At 51.5% G+C, this 15,788-nt stretch overlaps 1 protein-coding gene across 8 annotated transcripts in view; it reads right to left on the bottom strand.

Annotated features, from left to right (window-relative positions):
- Positions 1–2,461: 2,461 nt before the first annotated feature.
- Positions 2,462–15,788, bottom strand: part of ASCC2 (activating signal cointegrator 1 complex subunit 2) — a 28,384-nt gene continuing 15,057 nt past the window's right edge. For all 8 annotated transcript variants that reach the window (XM_027669590.1, XM_027669589.1, XM_027669593.1 and 5 more), the window contains exons 10-19: positions 15,270–15,377; positions 13,568–13,636; positions 12,813–12,887; positions 12,250–12,430; positions 11,500–11,714; positions 9,874–9,993; positions 5,882–6,103; positions 4,154–4,265; positions 3,637–3,713; positions 2,462–2,906 (exon numbers count right to left, since the gene is read on the bottom strand). In XM_027669590.1, coding sequence (XP_027525391.1) covers positions 2,738–2,906; positions 3,637–3,713; positions 4,154–4,265; positions 5,882–6,103; positions 9,874–9,993; positions 11,500–11,714; positions 12,250–12,430; positions 12,813–12,887; positions 13,568–13,636; positions 15,270–15,377 — 1,348 coding nt within the window. In that variant the 3' untranslated portion in view covers positions 2,462–2,737. The remainder of the gene's footprint in view (positions 2,907–3,636; positions 3,714–4,153; positions 4,266–5,881; positions 6,104–9,873; positions 9,994–11,499; positions 11,715–12,249; positions 12,431–12,812; positions 12,888–13,567; positions 13,637–15,269; positions 15,378–15,788) is intronic.

Raw genomic sequence — 15,788 nt, 5'->3', positions numbered from 1 at the left:
ACTGGCCCCTTGAGCTCTGAGCAGGCTGAGTGTGCCCAGCATTGCTGGGCTGAAAATGGGGGGGTGGGGAAATGGTCCAAAACCTCCTCAAAGGGGATGTGGATCCCTTCCCTAATTATTTCTGTGCCTTCTGGCTCTTCAGATGGCTCGAGGGGCAGAAGTCCTGTAGGTCTGTGTGGTACCACCAGCCTGCCCCCACGCTGGGATCCAAGGAGAGCTGCTGGGCAGGGAGAGGAATTGGTCCATTTCCCCCAGCAGCTCGATCAGGGGAGTCATGGAATGGTTGGGATGGGAAGGGACCTTAAAGATGATCCAGTTCCATCCCCCTGCCCTGGGCAGAGCCATTCCCTCCTCAGCAGCCTCACTGAGGAGCCCAGCCCTGATTCTGAGTCTTTCAAACATCTTTTTATTCCCAGGAAGGGATATCTGGGTACTGTTTGGGGTAACGATCCAGTTAATCACTCAGCTCTCTTGGCAGATCTGCCTCAGTGATTCCTGCTCTTCCCCCTTCCCCAGCCCATCTCTCCCTCTTCCCTCCATTTTCCCCGATCAGAAGGAATTGTAGCCACGGCTGGGGCAGAGCCCGTTAGAGCCAGTGCTGGGGGCAGCAGCTTTACTGGCTTTGCAAATGGGCACCAGGGGGGAAACAGTTACTCTAAACACACTTAAAAAACATCGTGTTTTTAGAGCAAAACGCAACCCCAGCTGTGCCAGTCCCAGCTGTGCTGTTGAAGGGGAAGGTTTCAGCGTTCCTGGGACAGCCCCAGCCCGTGGTGCCAGCTGGCTCTGCAGTGCTGCTGCTCCACGCTGAGCAGCTCAGAGAGAGGTGCAGCTTCTGAGCAGCGGGAACCAAAGCTGAATACAGGATGAGGGGGAGACAGCACTGCAGTGGGCAGCAGGGAGGGGCTGAGCCACGAGCCCAGAGAGCAGGAGCTGCAGGAGAGCAGAGTTACCCTAGCAGGGGATTGCCCTGCACACAGGATTTGGGGACAGTGGTGAATACAATTCCATTTTTCCTCTGCTTGTCATCAGGAGGTTTGAAAGAAAAATCTCCTTGGAGCACTCAGGACTTCACCTCCTGTTGTGGCAGTGTCAGTTCTGCTGCATTTCTGCTGCTCTGCCAACAGCCCCATAGCAGCTCCAGTCACACCCCAACCCCCTCGGAATTAAACCAGGCACCAAGGTATGTCTACAGACCTTACTACCACCTTACTACCACCCTGCTCCTGCTGCAGCTCTGGGATTACCCTGGATCATCACCCCCTGCTCATTTTCTCAGCGTGGGGGGTGACAGCCACAGGCACCTCTGCAGTTCTAGAAAATACAGGGTGGTGGGAAGATGCCACTAAGGGCAGATTAACCAAGTCAATTAATAAAGCAAAGGCTAATTGGTTGCCAGGAAGTTCATCTCCATGATAAGGACAGCACTCCAAAACATCCCAGCGCTCCATGACAACTGGAACAACTCTATCACCAGCTGTGGGCAGCTGAGTCTGGGATGCCCAGGGAGAGTTGCAGCCACTGCTGTGGCATCTGAGCACCTCACACACAGGTCACCTGGTAATTTCTGTGTCTCCCTGCCCAGGGAACAGCTCCCTGACAAAATCCAGCCCTGAGGAGAAGCCCCTCAGCAAGTCACTCTCAGCTCCCAGCCTTGCCCCAGCAAAGGGTGGTGGGGGCAGTTCTGCCTCATGGGGTGGGACAGGGGGTTACTGAGGAGGCAGCTCCTGGGGACTCCAACCTGCTGCCTTCAGCCTGGATTTCCACACCACTGGCATCTTGCTTAGCATTAGATCCTCATTTTCCAGCATCTTTGGTCTCCATGGCTGTGGGTAAATCTCATTACACTGAACCAACACAGAGCAGGGAGAGAATTTCCCCACCTGTAGATCCAGCACTGAGAGGCCTGTGGAGGTTCCTCTGAGTTACAGATCAATCCTGTCTGTGAGAGCCTAAAACACCACCTGAAACATCTCAATCATTTATTTGCCATGGTCTGTTTTCACAGGCCTCACTCAAGGGACAGAAATCTATGGCAAGGTCTTATTCCCCTCAGCTCCTGTGGGTCTGTTGGCAGTGGGAATAGCCTGAGCAGTTCCCTGCCAGCATGGAGCCGTGCCAGGGAGGGCTAGGTTGGATATCAGGCAAAGGTTCTTCCCCCAGAAGGTGGTTGGGCACTGACCAGACTCCTCAGGGCAGCGGGCACAGCCCCAAGGCTGCCAGAGCTCCAGGATAACGCTCTGAGGGACAGGGTGGGGTTGTTGGGGTGTCCTGTGCAGGGACAGGAGCTAGACTGGATGATCCTTGTGGGTCCCTTCCTTGGGATATTCTATGATTCCAGTTCAGGATAAGGCATTTCAGTGGAGCAGAGAGCTGGGGGCTGTCCCAGGGAGGCCACAGAGCTCCCGGGAGTGGCGGGGAGGGCACAGGGATCAGTATGAAAATAAAACTCTGTAAATTATAAATAGTACAAAAGGGAAGGAGTGGCTGGTGCAGCCTGTCTGGTGTATTGAGTGCAGCCACCAGCACACATGTGTGTGTCTGTGAACTGAGGAGACTCAGGGCCTGCTCCTTCCCGGGAACAGGCAGCGCTCCCACAGGGAACGTTCCACGCGAGCTGCAGTGCCAGGTGTTGGACCAGGACATCCAGCCCCCTGAGCACAGGGAATGCCGAGGATACCGAGCCAAACTCCCGAGCAGGAGGCTGGGGACGGTGCCACCCCCGGCCAGGAGTCCCTCAGGAGGGGATCATGCCCTTGCTGCGTTTCCTGTCGGCCATGGCCCGCCGGTTGTGGTTGGCCCTGGTGCTTTTGTTTGCCTCCTTCTTCCTCCGCTCCTGCACCGTGTCCCGGTTCTGCCCGTGGCCCTTGGCATTCCCAACAACGGCAGAGCTGTCGTGCTTGTACCTGCAGGACGCAGGAAAGGACATCACAACGAGCACACGGCACAGCTGGGGACAGAATCCCACACCCCCAAAACAGCCGGTGATGAGGAGTTCAGCCCTTGGGCCTTGGCTCGTCCCAGGGATCCACAACAGCCCAGGATCAGCATCAGCCACACCACAACTGTGTCCTTTGACACACTGAGCCCATCAGCTGAAAACAGCCCATAAACTGCTCCCAAATCCCTGCAGGAGCTGTTGGAGCTCTGGAAGCTGTGCTTTCCAAGATCCTGCCTTGAAAAGGGTTCTGCTGCTTGTGATAAAGGGCCTGGAACAACAGGACAAGGGGGAATGGCTTCCCACTGCCAGAGGGCAGGAATAGATGGGAGATTGGGAAGGAATTCCTGGCTGGGAGGGTGGGGAGGCCCTGGCACAGGTTGCCCAGAGAAGCTGTGGCTGCCCCTGGATCCCTGGAAGTGTCCAAGGCCTGGCTGGACGGGGCTTGGAGCAATGAGATGAGCTTTAAGGTCCCTTCCCAGTCAAACCATTCCACGACTCCACGACAAGCCAACCCATTCAATGGGATAGAACCACCAGCAGTGAAGCAGAAGGTGGGTGAGGAAGTTCACACCACGGTGGTGGTGACCCTGATGTACAGGAATGTCAGGAACACCCTCAGCCATTCCAGTCAGCAGCAAAACACCTGCCAACTGCAGAGCCAGGGAACCACCCCCCAGAGGCCGGTCCCTGCTTACCCCTTCCTCGCCAGGAAGGCCTGGCGCCTGGCCTCGGCCCTCTCCCGCAGGACAGCGGGGTCCTGCACAAAGTGGTCCTGGAAAGAAGGGAGGGGAGAGGTCAGGAAACCCATCAGCACCCTGCAAAATCCTAGAGCAGGAGGGGATTCTGCTGGGAGCAGAGTTAGTCCCCGGTTCATTATCCCTGCAGGAATTGTGCCAGGGGCTCTGAACACCCCCTGGCACCGGCGCTGGCTGAGGCCCCTCCCCACAGCCCCCTGTGCCAGCACAGCCATGACACAGAGCCCAGGGACGCCCGGGGTGCTCTGCTGGCACTGCCTGGCTCTGGAACAGAGCAGATCAAAGCTCCCCACACAGCAAATGTCCCTGCTCCAGCCTGGTTATCCCGGGAAGCAGCAGAGCTGTCGGGGGGATGTGTCCCAGCCCAGCAGCTCAGCCTCCGCTGCTGCTGAAAGAGTCACTCCAAAATCTGCTCCACATCACCCTGCAGGGAAGAAACAGGGTAAATCAGGGTCACCTTTGTTCTTTCCTTTTCAGCTTCCTCCTCCTCCTCCTCTTCATCCTCTTCCTCCTCCTCCTGTCCCTCCTCCTGTCCCTTAGGCCTCAAGACCTGAGGAATTGTGAATGGCCTGAGAACGAACACACAGACAGTCAGCAAGGAAATCACTGCAGCCACAAACACTTCACTGAACCTTCTTGGTTTGCATTACATCTTTAAAAAATGAAGTTCTACCAATTTCATGGACTTTTTCCCGAAGAAAAAAAAAGGAAGGAAACTCAGCAGCTAATGACACATTCCTCAGGGTAATTAATGAACACATTCTTCACTGGGGAATGTTCACTATGAAGTTGTCACTGAAAATAATAATAGTTATAAAAAAAAAAAAAAGGAGCAGGTTAGGGAAAACCTCAAACCTCACAAGGAATTTCTCCAAGCAAACAACTGCTTCCTTTGGGAAAGGGGGTTTTAGTAAGGAATATCCTTTGTTAAGCTCTCCAGTCAGGAACCCCCAAACCTCGAGTCCAAACTCAGACAGAAACATTAATGCTCAGCAAATGTTGTGCTCCAAACCCTCTGTGAGTGGTCAGGGGTTATCCATGGAGCTCAAACTTCATTGCTGTGCCCCAGTTTCACACAGGGGGAAATCCTTGGAGAAATCCATTAGGATTTATGAATCACCCTGGACATGCAGAGCAAAGGGCCTGGGGTGGAGGCACAATTTACCACATGACTTTTATTCTTTAAAATATATATATTTGTGTGTATGCTTAAATTCTACTGGAATTCAGACCCATGATTCCACTGTCAAAGAAATAAATGTAAACCCAGAAAAGCCTTTGTTATTTCACACCCACAGATCCAGTTTTCAGCAGAAACATCCACTAATTGTTTCTGGGGAGAGTGAGCACCTGAAACAAGGGAAAAGACCTGGGTGCCACACTAACAGGCAAACCACAAAAAGAATTTAAATTGAACCCTCACCACACTTTAGGAGGGGGGAAAAAAAAGGACAAAGGAAGCCCAAAGCTTCATTTTGGTTTGAGGTTAAGAACAGTGACATCTTCATAATACAGAACTGAAAAGGCTGCTTTCAGACAAGTGTTAAAGCAGCTTTTAAATCACGTGTTTTCTATCCCCAGCTCGTATTTCTAAAACAAATATTCTACAGCCTCCATCCCAAACTAACCCTTTGCTTCCTAAAAGCTGATTGTCTGCAGCTGCCAGTCCTTCTGACAGTGCTGAGCAGCCCATGAGGGTCTGAATTCCAGCTGTCAGCACTCAGAGACATCAGAGGGGACTGGCAGGGAGAAGTCCAGTCGTACAGTTCCCCAGATTTTGAAGTGCTCCTTTGCTAACCAGCTGGTTTAGGTTGCCCAGCTACACTGACTGTCCAAACTGGCCCATTTTTCCCTGTTGCAGGGTGGTTTCTGTAAGCAGAAGTTTCAACACAATGGCAAATTCTCCAGTTGGTTTTGCTGATGAGCAAATTTGCAGCTGGATTTGAGGCAATGGCTGAGTGGAGGCCAGAGAATGCCCTGGCACAGGCCACGGCAAGACTCTCAACCCACAGGAGAAGGGAGACCCAAATGTCACAGAGAGAGCAGCAGCCAAAGGGGTGGTTTGAAGGTGGGGCGAGGACACCCGTGCTCACAGAGGGGCAGAGCCCAAAGCCAGCGCTGACCAGGTTTGTGGGACCCACACAAGGCCGTGGTGGTTCCCACCGAGCTCCCCTTCCCCACCCACCTCCTGCTGATGAGCTCATCGTCCGAGTCGGCGTCGTTGGCCCCCACTTGGTTGCCGTCGTAGGTGTCGTCGTACTCGTCCTCGTAGTCCCCGTAGGGCTGGGCCTGCCCCGGGCCCAGGGGCAGCTCCTCCACCACCACACTGTACTGGCTGTACCTCTCCCTCTGCTCCAACACCAGGCTCTTGTCATTCACCAGGCTCCTGGTCGTGTCCTTCTCCCTCCTGCACAGCAGCACAAAACAGGGACAGACACAGGCAGGGTGTCACAACCTGCCCCAGAGGGTGTTTTTGCCCTTGTTAGTGGGAGATGAAGCAACACAAGTCTCTTCTCCAAGGCCACAAGCACTCCTTAGACCCACCTGCTTCCCTGCTGACTTATGGAGTCATGGAATGGTTTGGGTTGGGAGGGACCTTTAAAATCATCCAGTTCCACCCCTGCCATGGGCAGGGACACCTTCCACCAGCCCAGGTTGCTCCAAGCCCCGTCCAACCTGGCCTTGGACACTTCCAGGGATCCAGGGGCAGCCACAGCTTCTCTGAGCAACCTGTGCCAGGGCCTCCCCACCCTCACAGGGAAGGATTCCTTCCCAATATCCCATCTAAACCTACTCTATCAGTTTGAACCCATTCCCATTTGTCCTGGCATTCCATGCTCCTGTAAATAATCCCTCTCCATCCTTCTTATCAGCTCCTTCAGGTCCTGGAATTAGGTCACCTTGGAGCCTTCTCTTCTCCAGACTAAACAACCCCAGTTCTCTCAGCCTTCCCTCACAGCAGAGCTGCTCCATTCCTCCCATCAACCTGCTCTGGACTTGCTCCAACAGGTCCTCGTCCTTCCTGTCCTGGGGGGGCCCAAATCTGGATGGAGTGGTCCCAGTGGGGTCATTTGTCCACTTTGGCCACTCAAACCATCCACTCCTGGCTTGGAACAGAGTCACTCTCTTAAGCAGAAGCCCGGGAAGATCCCACAGCAGATCAGAGCAGGAACTGGAGGCCACCACCACCCTTTGAGACAGGGAGGAAGCTTTTCCAGGAGGCCAAATGCAATCCTACTCCAGCTGAAATGTGGTCAAGGAGCACCAGGAGAGCCACAAACCATGAGGATGAGAGTCAACACAACTAACAAGGCAAAGAGCAAAACAGTAGATAATGACTGTGATTCAACCTCTCAGAGCACTGCAAGGGCTTTGTTTTTTAAGTTTAGAAGGCAAGTAAATTATAGTCGTTTTAGAGAAGGGAAGAGCAGGAACCAGAGGTGTTAAAAAGCAGGCACTGAGTGTCTCAAGCTGCACAAGCATAACTCTGAACTCCCATTTTTCAGACTAGATAAGTACATATTTACAGAAGAACAACAAGGGATTCCACTGTCCGGCATTCCCAGGACAACTTGCAGCCCTCAGAGTCCAGGAGGAACAGGCACCAGTGGATATTACCACAGAAGGAACCTGTGCAGGGCAATGGCAGTGACTCAGGAGGGGACAGACTGAGGTGACACAGCACCAGGCAGTGGGGAGATGATCCAAGCAGCCTGATTTCCATTCAGAATCTCCAAACAAAGGAAGTTTGCAGCTCCATGTGGTTCCCTCTCTCCCATGACTCACCGTTCCAGGCCTGCATTCAGCTGCACAATGCCCTCCCAAGCATGCAGTGAGTTCACACATCCCCAGGCTGGGATCACTGGGATAACAGCTCCCGTGGGCATTCAGCACTGGGTAATTGCTTCCTGCCCAGCTGGTCTGGTGACTGCAGAGCTGTGTGAAATGGCACCAATCCCAGGAAAAACAGTGGGACAGCTCCTCTGGCCCCACGGTGCTGAGGGCATGCTCTGACTTAGGAGACAGATTCAGCTGAAACAACTAAGGCTGGACAGGCACAGACAAGTGGGATCACTTTTCAGGATCAGCAGAGTCTGTGCTGGTACATTCATTTCCTCACGCTCCTTTCCCTCCTCATCCTGCCTGGATTTCTCTTTCCCAAGGACAGGCCCTGCCCCAAACTGTTCACAGTGGCCAGTGCAGCAGGACTCAGCCTGCTCTGGCTCTTTAAGTGACATTGTGCTTAGCAACAGACTGAACACAAGAGAATTTGGTGAGCAAAAGGCATTAAGAAGGAGGGGAAAAAAGAGAAAGAATTAAATATTGATACAATTCCAATCCAAAGCAGATCTCAAACTAAGCCTGGAGAGCTCTGTTACTTCAACGCTTGGGTAAAACATCAGGCTTCTTGCTGGTGGAAGAACCACTGAGGAAGTGGGATTTTCAGTGCTGAAAAGACATTCCGGGTATTTATGGAGTGCTGAGTGTTAAATCCTGGAGAGCCAGGTACCACAGCTTATCCTTGGATTGAGTTAGATGTGGTCAGCTTTGGGTGGAGGGTGTACAATGGTCATATCCACATTTCAAACCACTCAGACCAGAAATAATGTACCTGGAGTCCTGCAGAGAGTTCTCAGTGTAAAAACTGTTCTGAAATGAAGACACAGCCTGAGGGAGGCCAAAAGAGCAGCAGTGAGTGGATAATCCCAAGAGTTCATGTAACCAGAGCGGGAGAGATGAGAACTTCTGCAGGAGTGATGGTGCCACTGGAGAGAAGGCTCAGCCTCCCACACAGCTGGAGGGCAGTGCCCTGGGAGCAGGGCCCCCCAGCCCAGCCCAGGGATCACCCACAGCTCCCAGAGCTCTCCAAGTGATCTGCAGAGGGAGCTCCGAGCAGGTTATTCCAGCCACTGGGTGCTCTGTGCTCACCCCGGGGCTCTCTGGCCTTGTCCAGCTGCTGCAACAGCTGCCCAGCTGTGCAAGGCTTTGGAGACAGGGAGAACCCAGCTCACCTGTGCAAGGCTTTGGGATTCAGGGATAAATCAACACAGCCATGCACAGGGCACCTGCCTGCACTGAGAGAGGCAACACCACGAGGAGAAAGGTGAGGTCTGTGAATTCTTAGCCATGGGATGTGTCAAAAGTCCTGGCCAGAGAGAAAAGAAATCCCTTTCTTGCCCAGCCAAACCAGGATCAGCACAGTGGCACTGCCCTGAGAAGCTGGACTTGGGACGAAAGTGGGTTTTTCCTGAGAGGTTGATGCAGCTTTGCAACCAAAACCTTAACTGGGAGTTCTCATGGCTCAAATTCCACCCAGATTTTTAGTTGTCTTCTGTGTAATTACATCCCAACATAAAGATCACACTTGGCTGGTTACAGACAGTGTTTAGAGTTAGTGGAAGGTGGAACAAGATGGGCTTTAAGGTCCTTTCCAACCCAAACCACTCTGGGATTCTGTGATAGGACTAAAAAGAATCTGAAACAAGGGAACCACATTATAGGGGTGGAGTTGATATCAAGGGGAGCCAGCACCTAAATCTGCATGGAGTGTGGCACAGCACCACACACCAAACTGGGCACAAAGCAAAGTAAAAACTGGGGGGGGGGTTATAGAAATCCCTGCCCATTGTAGGGAGACTGGACTAAGTGACCTTTAAAGGTCCCTTCCAACCCAAACTGCTCCACAGCTCCAAATGCCCTTGTGCAGGAGGCTCACGGCAGCAGGAACAACACGAGGTGTCTGAGGCACTCAGTGTTATCAGATTTTGAAGTAGATGGATATTGAAGCTTCTCTTGGCTCTAAACCAGATCATTATTTATTCTCAGCTCTGAGTCACAATCCCAGGCTCAGAGATGGTCCTTTTCAAGGTTTTGTTGTTCAGTACAAGTTTAACACTAAGCCCAAGGAGCAAGAGCCTGACATTACAAATGAGCTTGGCAGAGCCACCTCCAACAGCAGACACAGCAAAGCCAATTAGGAAAAACACCACCTGAGACCAACACCCCTCATACTTCACTTTCCTTTCCCAGACACATGGGTGGGAAACATTTTTGATGGAGCCTCACCCCCTGCCAACACACCCCTGAAGGAGGTTTGCAGGAGATATAAATGTGCAGGTTCACAGGGATTTATTCCTCCTGACACACAGAGTTAATGAGCAGGGACACGACACTCACCTCTTGCCTTTCTGTATCCGAGACACATCCACTGAGTCCCTGCTGAAAACATCAAACTCATCATTCTGGAAAACATTACAGCGGGAGGTGACCAGGGGAGTAGGGTCTGGCTTCAGCTGCCTGTTAGAAAAAACAAGGGGAGAGAGGATAAAAACAAAGGTGAAGTGAGAAAGACCAAATCCTCTCCTCCCTAAGCCCCTGCTTTATCCTTCGTCAGTCCCAAAATCATCCAGAGCACACCAAGACCCTGCCCGAGGTTCTGGGTCAACCCTTCACTTCACAGCTCTAGTCTGAGCTACAAGGCAGCTTCCAAATCTAATCCTTGTGGGGAAACTAAAGCAACTCCCAGAAAGCCAAAAGGAAACTCTGCTGCTCCTTTCAGAGCAAGTCAAACCCTGCAGCACCACGGAATATTTAACAGACTGCCTGCTCTCCACACTGACTCAGTAAAGACAAACACTAAGTATGATGAATTACATGCTGGAAAAAATTCCAATAATTTGCTGCTGCTGATTGCAAGATATTTATCTCCCTGTGGTTCCTCCTTAAATCTTTCTCATGGCTCCAGGTTTACGTTTGTTCAACTTGTAAGACAAAAGGCTGTTCTCTGACATTGATTTTGGTGTGCAGTGAGCTCAGCTGGGCAGCTGCAAACGCTGCTGTGCTCACCCATAAATCAGCAGGGATCAGAATTGGACATTTCCTATTGAACCAACAGCTTTGTTTCAAGATGAAAAAGGGAGGGTGGGAAAAAAATCCAACCCTATCTCATTTAACTGCTGGCTTTGCAGAAAACCCAACCCTTCCTTAAGCTCACCCTGCACCAGTTGTGCCAAAGTCAGCAGATCTGATTTGGGAGCACCAAGATTGTTGAAAAACTAGGATTTTTTTTTCCATAGTTTTTCTGATAAAGATGCTTCCCTTTAACGCAACAGTGAGACAGTCTGCCCACTCCTCCATGAAATGTGAACAAACAGCACATTCACATCCTGACACTCCGTCAGGAACTGCTGGTGCAGCACAAAAACACACTCACAGCTGCAGACAAACTCCAGCAACTCAATCCTGCCACCAGCTATCAACCCCTTGTACAACACAGGCAAGCAGGGCAAGCCTGGCAAGTTTGTCAGAGGACACATAAAAATGGGTCTGAATTCCCAGTCCCAACCTCTCTCTGGTCTAACTTCCCTCACAGAGCAGCAGCCTGTTGGAGAACCACGTCTGACCCTGCAGGGTGAGCTGCAGCTGAATTAGCCCCTTCCCTGCAGGACACCCGGGATTTCCACACCTACCACCTCAAACTCTGCAGCAAAATAACTTCTGAAGGCAACACATTCTATTGCCCAGCCCAGTGTCCCAGTGATGGAATTTTAATGGTGTTTACCTGAGCATTTAATGTTTTGTCCCTGTCACAAATCACAGCCCAGAACCTGCTCTACTCAAACCCTGAGCAGAGAATGTTCTACCCCTTGGCAGAAAGCTGATGGCAGGTGACAAGGAGAAGCTCTCACTGCAGTTATACAGCCCAAAAATACACACGTGCAACTTCTCAGAGCTCTGCAGGTGCTGAGCCTTCAGTGAGAACAGTGTTAAATTCTGAACAACCAACCACAAGTTGTGTCACACCTTTGCATCCTTCGGTCCAGCTTGTCCAAGTGTGGCACCAGCTTATCTTCCAGAATGTTGTTGATCACCTGCTCTGTGTTGTATCCATACTCCTCCAGGCAGGCCAGGATGAATCCCTCCCCGAGGTCAGGCAGCAGGTCCTTCACCTGGGAGATGAGGGAGTCCAGCTCCACGCCGGACACGCGGGCGATGGGCACGGCCGCTGCACCAGCACACTGCGGGTACCAAACTGGGGTTACTGGGCAGGGACAGCAGCTGAGGGCAGGCAGGAGAGCTCAGAAACAAAGGGAGAGCAGCAGTCTGGGCTACCAGAGCTTAGACACACAGAACTCCAAGATTGGAGTCAAAAGAAGAGAAATCAGCTGTTTGGATCTGAACACAGAGTTGGGCACATGAGTGCTTTTGTCAGTCCCCAAGCCAGCAAGGACACTCTGCAGAATCCCTTCCTCAAAGCTGTGCATTTAAAAATATGCACATGAACTGCAGGGATGGGGCAAAGTATTTGAATAATCCCCAGCAAGGGAAAACCCAAGCCATGGGAGTTACAAGCCATTTGCTGAGAGATAAAGCAGGATTCAGGTGTGGATTCAATTCTCATTTCCAAAGGCATGTGGGGCTGCACTGAGATCCAGGGAAGGTCAGAAATGACACCAAATCTCATGTCACCAGAACTGAGCAAAGCAAGCCTGTCCTCACAAAGAATGAAGGGCAGGCAGAGCAGAGCCCTGTCCCACCCAGAACTGTACCCACCTCATCCCCTGGTGCACAGGCAGCTCCTGGATCCTCCCTGTCCTCAGCAGAGCTCTCCACTACTGCTGATGCTCCAGTAGATGCTGCTGCTGGATCTTTAACAACCTGTCCTTTTTTCCTGTCCACCCCTTCCCAGGCACTTTCCACTGCCTGGAGGATATAGGCTGTCCTGGTCTCGTCTCTGAGAGCAGAGTTAAGGACATTCCTGGATGTGCGTGTTCCGAGATCACCTTGGAGTAACTGTGATTGTCAGTGGCTCCCAAGCCTGTGTCTACATCAACACTCATGGAATGGTTTGGGCTGGGAGGGACCTTAAAGCTCATCCCATCCACCCCCTGTCATGGGCAGGGACACCTTCCACTAGACCAGGTTGCTCCAACCCAGCCTTGGACACTTCCAGGGATGGGGCAGCCACAGCTTCTCTGGGCAACAACTGCCTCCCTCTCCTTTTTTTTTTTTTAAGGGAAACTTTCCAGCACTCGTTGCAGCTTAACCAGAGGCAGCAACAGGGGAAATGTCCCTGGTGTGAAGAACCCAACCCCCAAGGTGAGAGCAGAGGATACAGAGTGGAGGATGCCTGCTGGAGCAGACTCACATCGTCCTCAACGGGGAACAGCTCGTCGTAGTCACGGAGAAATCTGAGAATGCAAGTTTAATCAGCTGAACTTGATTAATTACCACTCCCACCCCTGCTGTGCCTCCCTGACTGCCTCAGTGCTCGGGTAGGAACACACAGAACCTCTCACCCAGCCCTGGATTCCTGCCAGGCCTGATTTTGCTCCCACTACACTGCAGCAACACTCCCCCCAGGCCCTCAAAGCCAGCTGGAACACCCTCAGTGTGAGGGGCTGTAACCCAGTGCTGCATTACAGGGAAATGTGCTTTATGGTGTGAACGTGCTCAGAATGCCAGCACAGCCAGGAGGACGAGATGGAATTCCCAGTTCTGCCACTCACTTTGCATGTCCAGCATTAGTGTTTAATATCTTCCTGGTGTGGTCACCCCAGCTGGAAAGCACAGGTCACTAATAACAGCCTAACTTGTCAAGGGAGCTAATGGTTAAATTGCTACTCTCGTCTTTGAGAGCCTGGATTAAAGAGAGTGAAGAATAACATTCCTCAGTGTCATGCAGCATCCTCCTCACCTTTACAATGAGGGCTGTGCTGCAGGCTGAAATCCTCTCACTGCAGCTCTCCCAACTACTTGGAATGATTTCTAACTCCCCAAAGCCTCATAATGCTGTCTCAGGCAATCCTGGTGTAAAGAATGGGGGAGGAAGGAGGTACCTCCCCTTGGGCTCCTTCCCAGCCAGACTCACCTCCTCTCCTGAAGCACTGAGGTGAAGATCTGTAGAAATTCCTCAATAAATGGTTGAATATTCTCACAGCTGCAGAAAACACAGCAGGGTGAACACTCAGAGCTAAGGTTGCCCCCCTGCACAAGCTCCATGTTCTGCCTCACCAGCCAAACCAGTCACACTCACACACCAAGGCAACACCCCATTTAAAAACAGATTCCAGGCCACTTTTGGGCTTTCACAGGAGCAAAGGGTCAAATGGAAACAAGTCCCTCTTATGGCTTCAGCAAACATTTCAGGCAGCTACATCTAAAGCTGTATCACAGTCAGAATTACAAGACAGGCTTTACAAATAGTTTGATGCCTCAGACTTGCAGTGAGCAGAAAAGGGTGTGTGGTGCCTTTGTAATTGTGCCTGTATTATATGTCTTGGGATTACAGCAGTGAACCTCCCAGAAAGTATGTGCTCACCTGTGCAAGAGCCTGTGCCAGCAAACTCCCATTGCACCCCTGGTCACAGTGCCCAGACCTCCCCAGCCCACCCCCTGCCATGGGCAGGGACATCTTCCACCAGCCCAGGCTGCTCCAACCTGGCCTTGGACCTTCCAGGGATTCAGGGGCAGCCACAGCTTCTCTGGGCAACCTGTGCCAGGGCCTCCTCACCCTCCCAGGGAAAGATTCCCAGTATCCCATCTATCCCTGCCCTCCTGGAGCTTAGAGCCATTCCCCTTAATTCCTCTGAAGTATTTACAGTCCTTACAACTGAGGGATCTGAACACTTTACTCTGGTTTGTTGATACTATCAGTATTCCAGTGGGTGCTGAAAGCCAGTCCCAGGGAAGCAGGGGAAAGGCAAGGCTGCTGTTGCCCCTTGAAGGATTGGATTTACAGCACAGACAGACTGAGGGATAAAGTCCAGGTCACAGAGGAAGTCAAGGAAGCAAATCCAATCTCATAAGGAATCATGGGGTGATTCTTGGGGGTGTCCTGTGCAGGGCCAGGAGTTGGGCTCAGTGGGTCACTTCCAGCTCAGGATACTCTGATTCCATGAATTCCACAAATAAACTGCTCATCTTGGACAGTTCCACTGCTGCCAAAGCAGGGGAAACATCCAAGCAGAGCAAGAGCCCCAGAGTCCAGCAACATACACCAGCTCCAGCACAGGTGAGGAGAGACCAGCCCAAGGGGGCACTGGGCTGGCAGCTGGGATCCAGGCTCTTGGCTCTGTCCCCAGTGTACAGTTTTGGGTCATTTAACTTCTTTTCTCTACTTTAAAATCAGGTTAGTTTATACTTGCCTTCCTTTTGAGATTACTCAGCGCTATCAGTTAACAATTTTCCCAACAGGAGTGGGGAAGAACTAGATAAAGGCAGCAGTATCCAGGTTTAAAATGACTGTTTTCAGTGATCTCTAACTCTGCACCACTTCTACTGTGGGGTCTCAGCCAAGGTGTCTACACACACAATTAGAATTTGCATAAACTGAGGTTAGAAAGCTCCTTGGACCACAGCTCACCACAGAGATTCTGGACCAAACAGCTTCATCTGGAACATTCCTGATACACAGGACAAGAGAATTCTGATCTCAGCCAAGTCTTTGGCTGCAGCCCCAAGACAAATAGCAGTATCTGCTCATTTTCTCCAATAAATTTGTAAATGAGGAAACAGTTTCCCCCCCCAGCAATCAGATACCTGGCGAGGAGCACAGAGCCAAGTGCCAATACCTGCTCTCCAAGATGGGCTGCAGACAGACTTGGTTTATTAGGATGTGAAAAGCTTCTATCATCTTCTTCCTGGAATGTGAAATCCTCCTCCACAAATCAGCAAAAACACTTCAGAGAGAGCAAAAGACACTGTTGGTGGCAGCACAAGAATCTGTAACACACCTTCATGCCAGAGTTAACCTTCTAAAAGAGGGATTTCATCAGCAGAATCACTTCCTTGCTGCAAAGACCAGAGATTGGAGCCACTTCACAGGCTTTAAGGAAAATCCATGCTCTACACAAAGCTCTTCTCAACCCCCAGTTGTCCTGACAGCTCCACACAGGATGTACCAGCACAGCCTGTGCCTTCCAATGAGGCCAAGCTGTACACAGAGATATCATCCATGTTCTCACACTTGGTTACAATTGGAATGCACCTCCCATCAAATTCCTTCTTACACAGCACTGAAAGAAATGATTAGTCACCCCACTGCCCAGGAAAATTTGGAATTACAAGTGTCATGTCCTCAGAGCTCTTCA

The sequence above is a fragment of the Corapipo altera genome, unplaced genomic scaffold (genome assembly GCF_003945725.1).
Source record: "Corapipo altera isolate COAL_440 unplaced genomic scaffold, ASM394572v1 162, whole genome shotgun sequence".
Classification (NCBI taxonomy): domain Eukaryota; kingdom Metazoa; phylum Chordata; class Aves; order Passeriformes; family Pipridae; genus Corapipo; species Corapipo altera.
The sequence above is the reverse complement of the archived record's forward strand: the minus strand, read 5'-3'. Positions and strand labels throughout refer to the sequence as shown.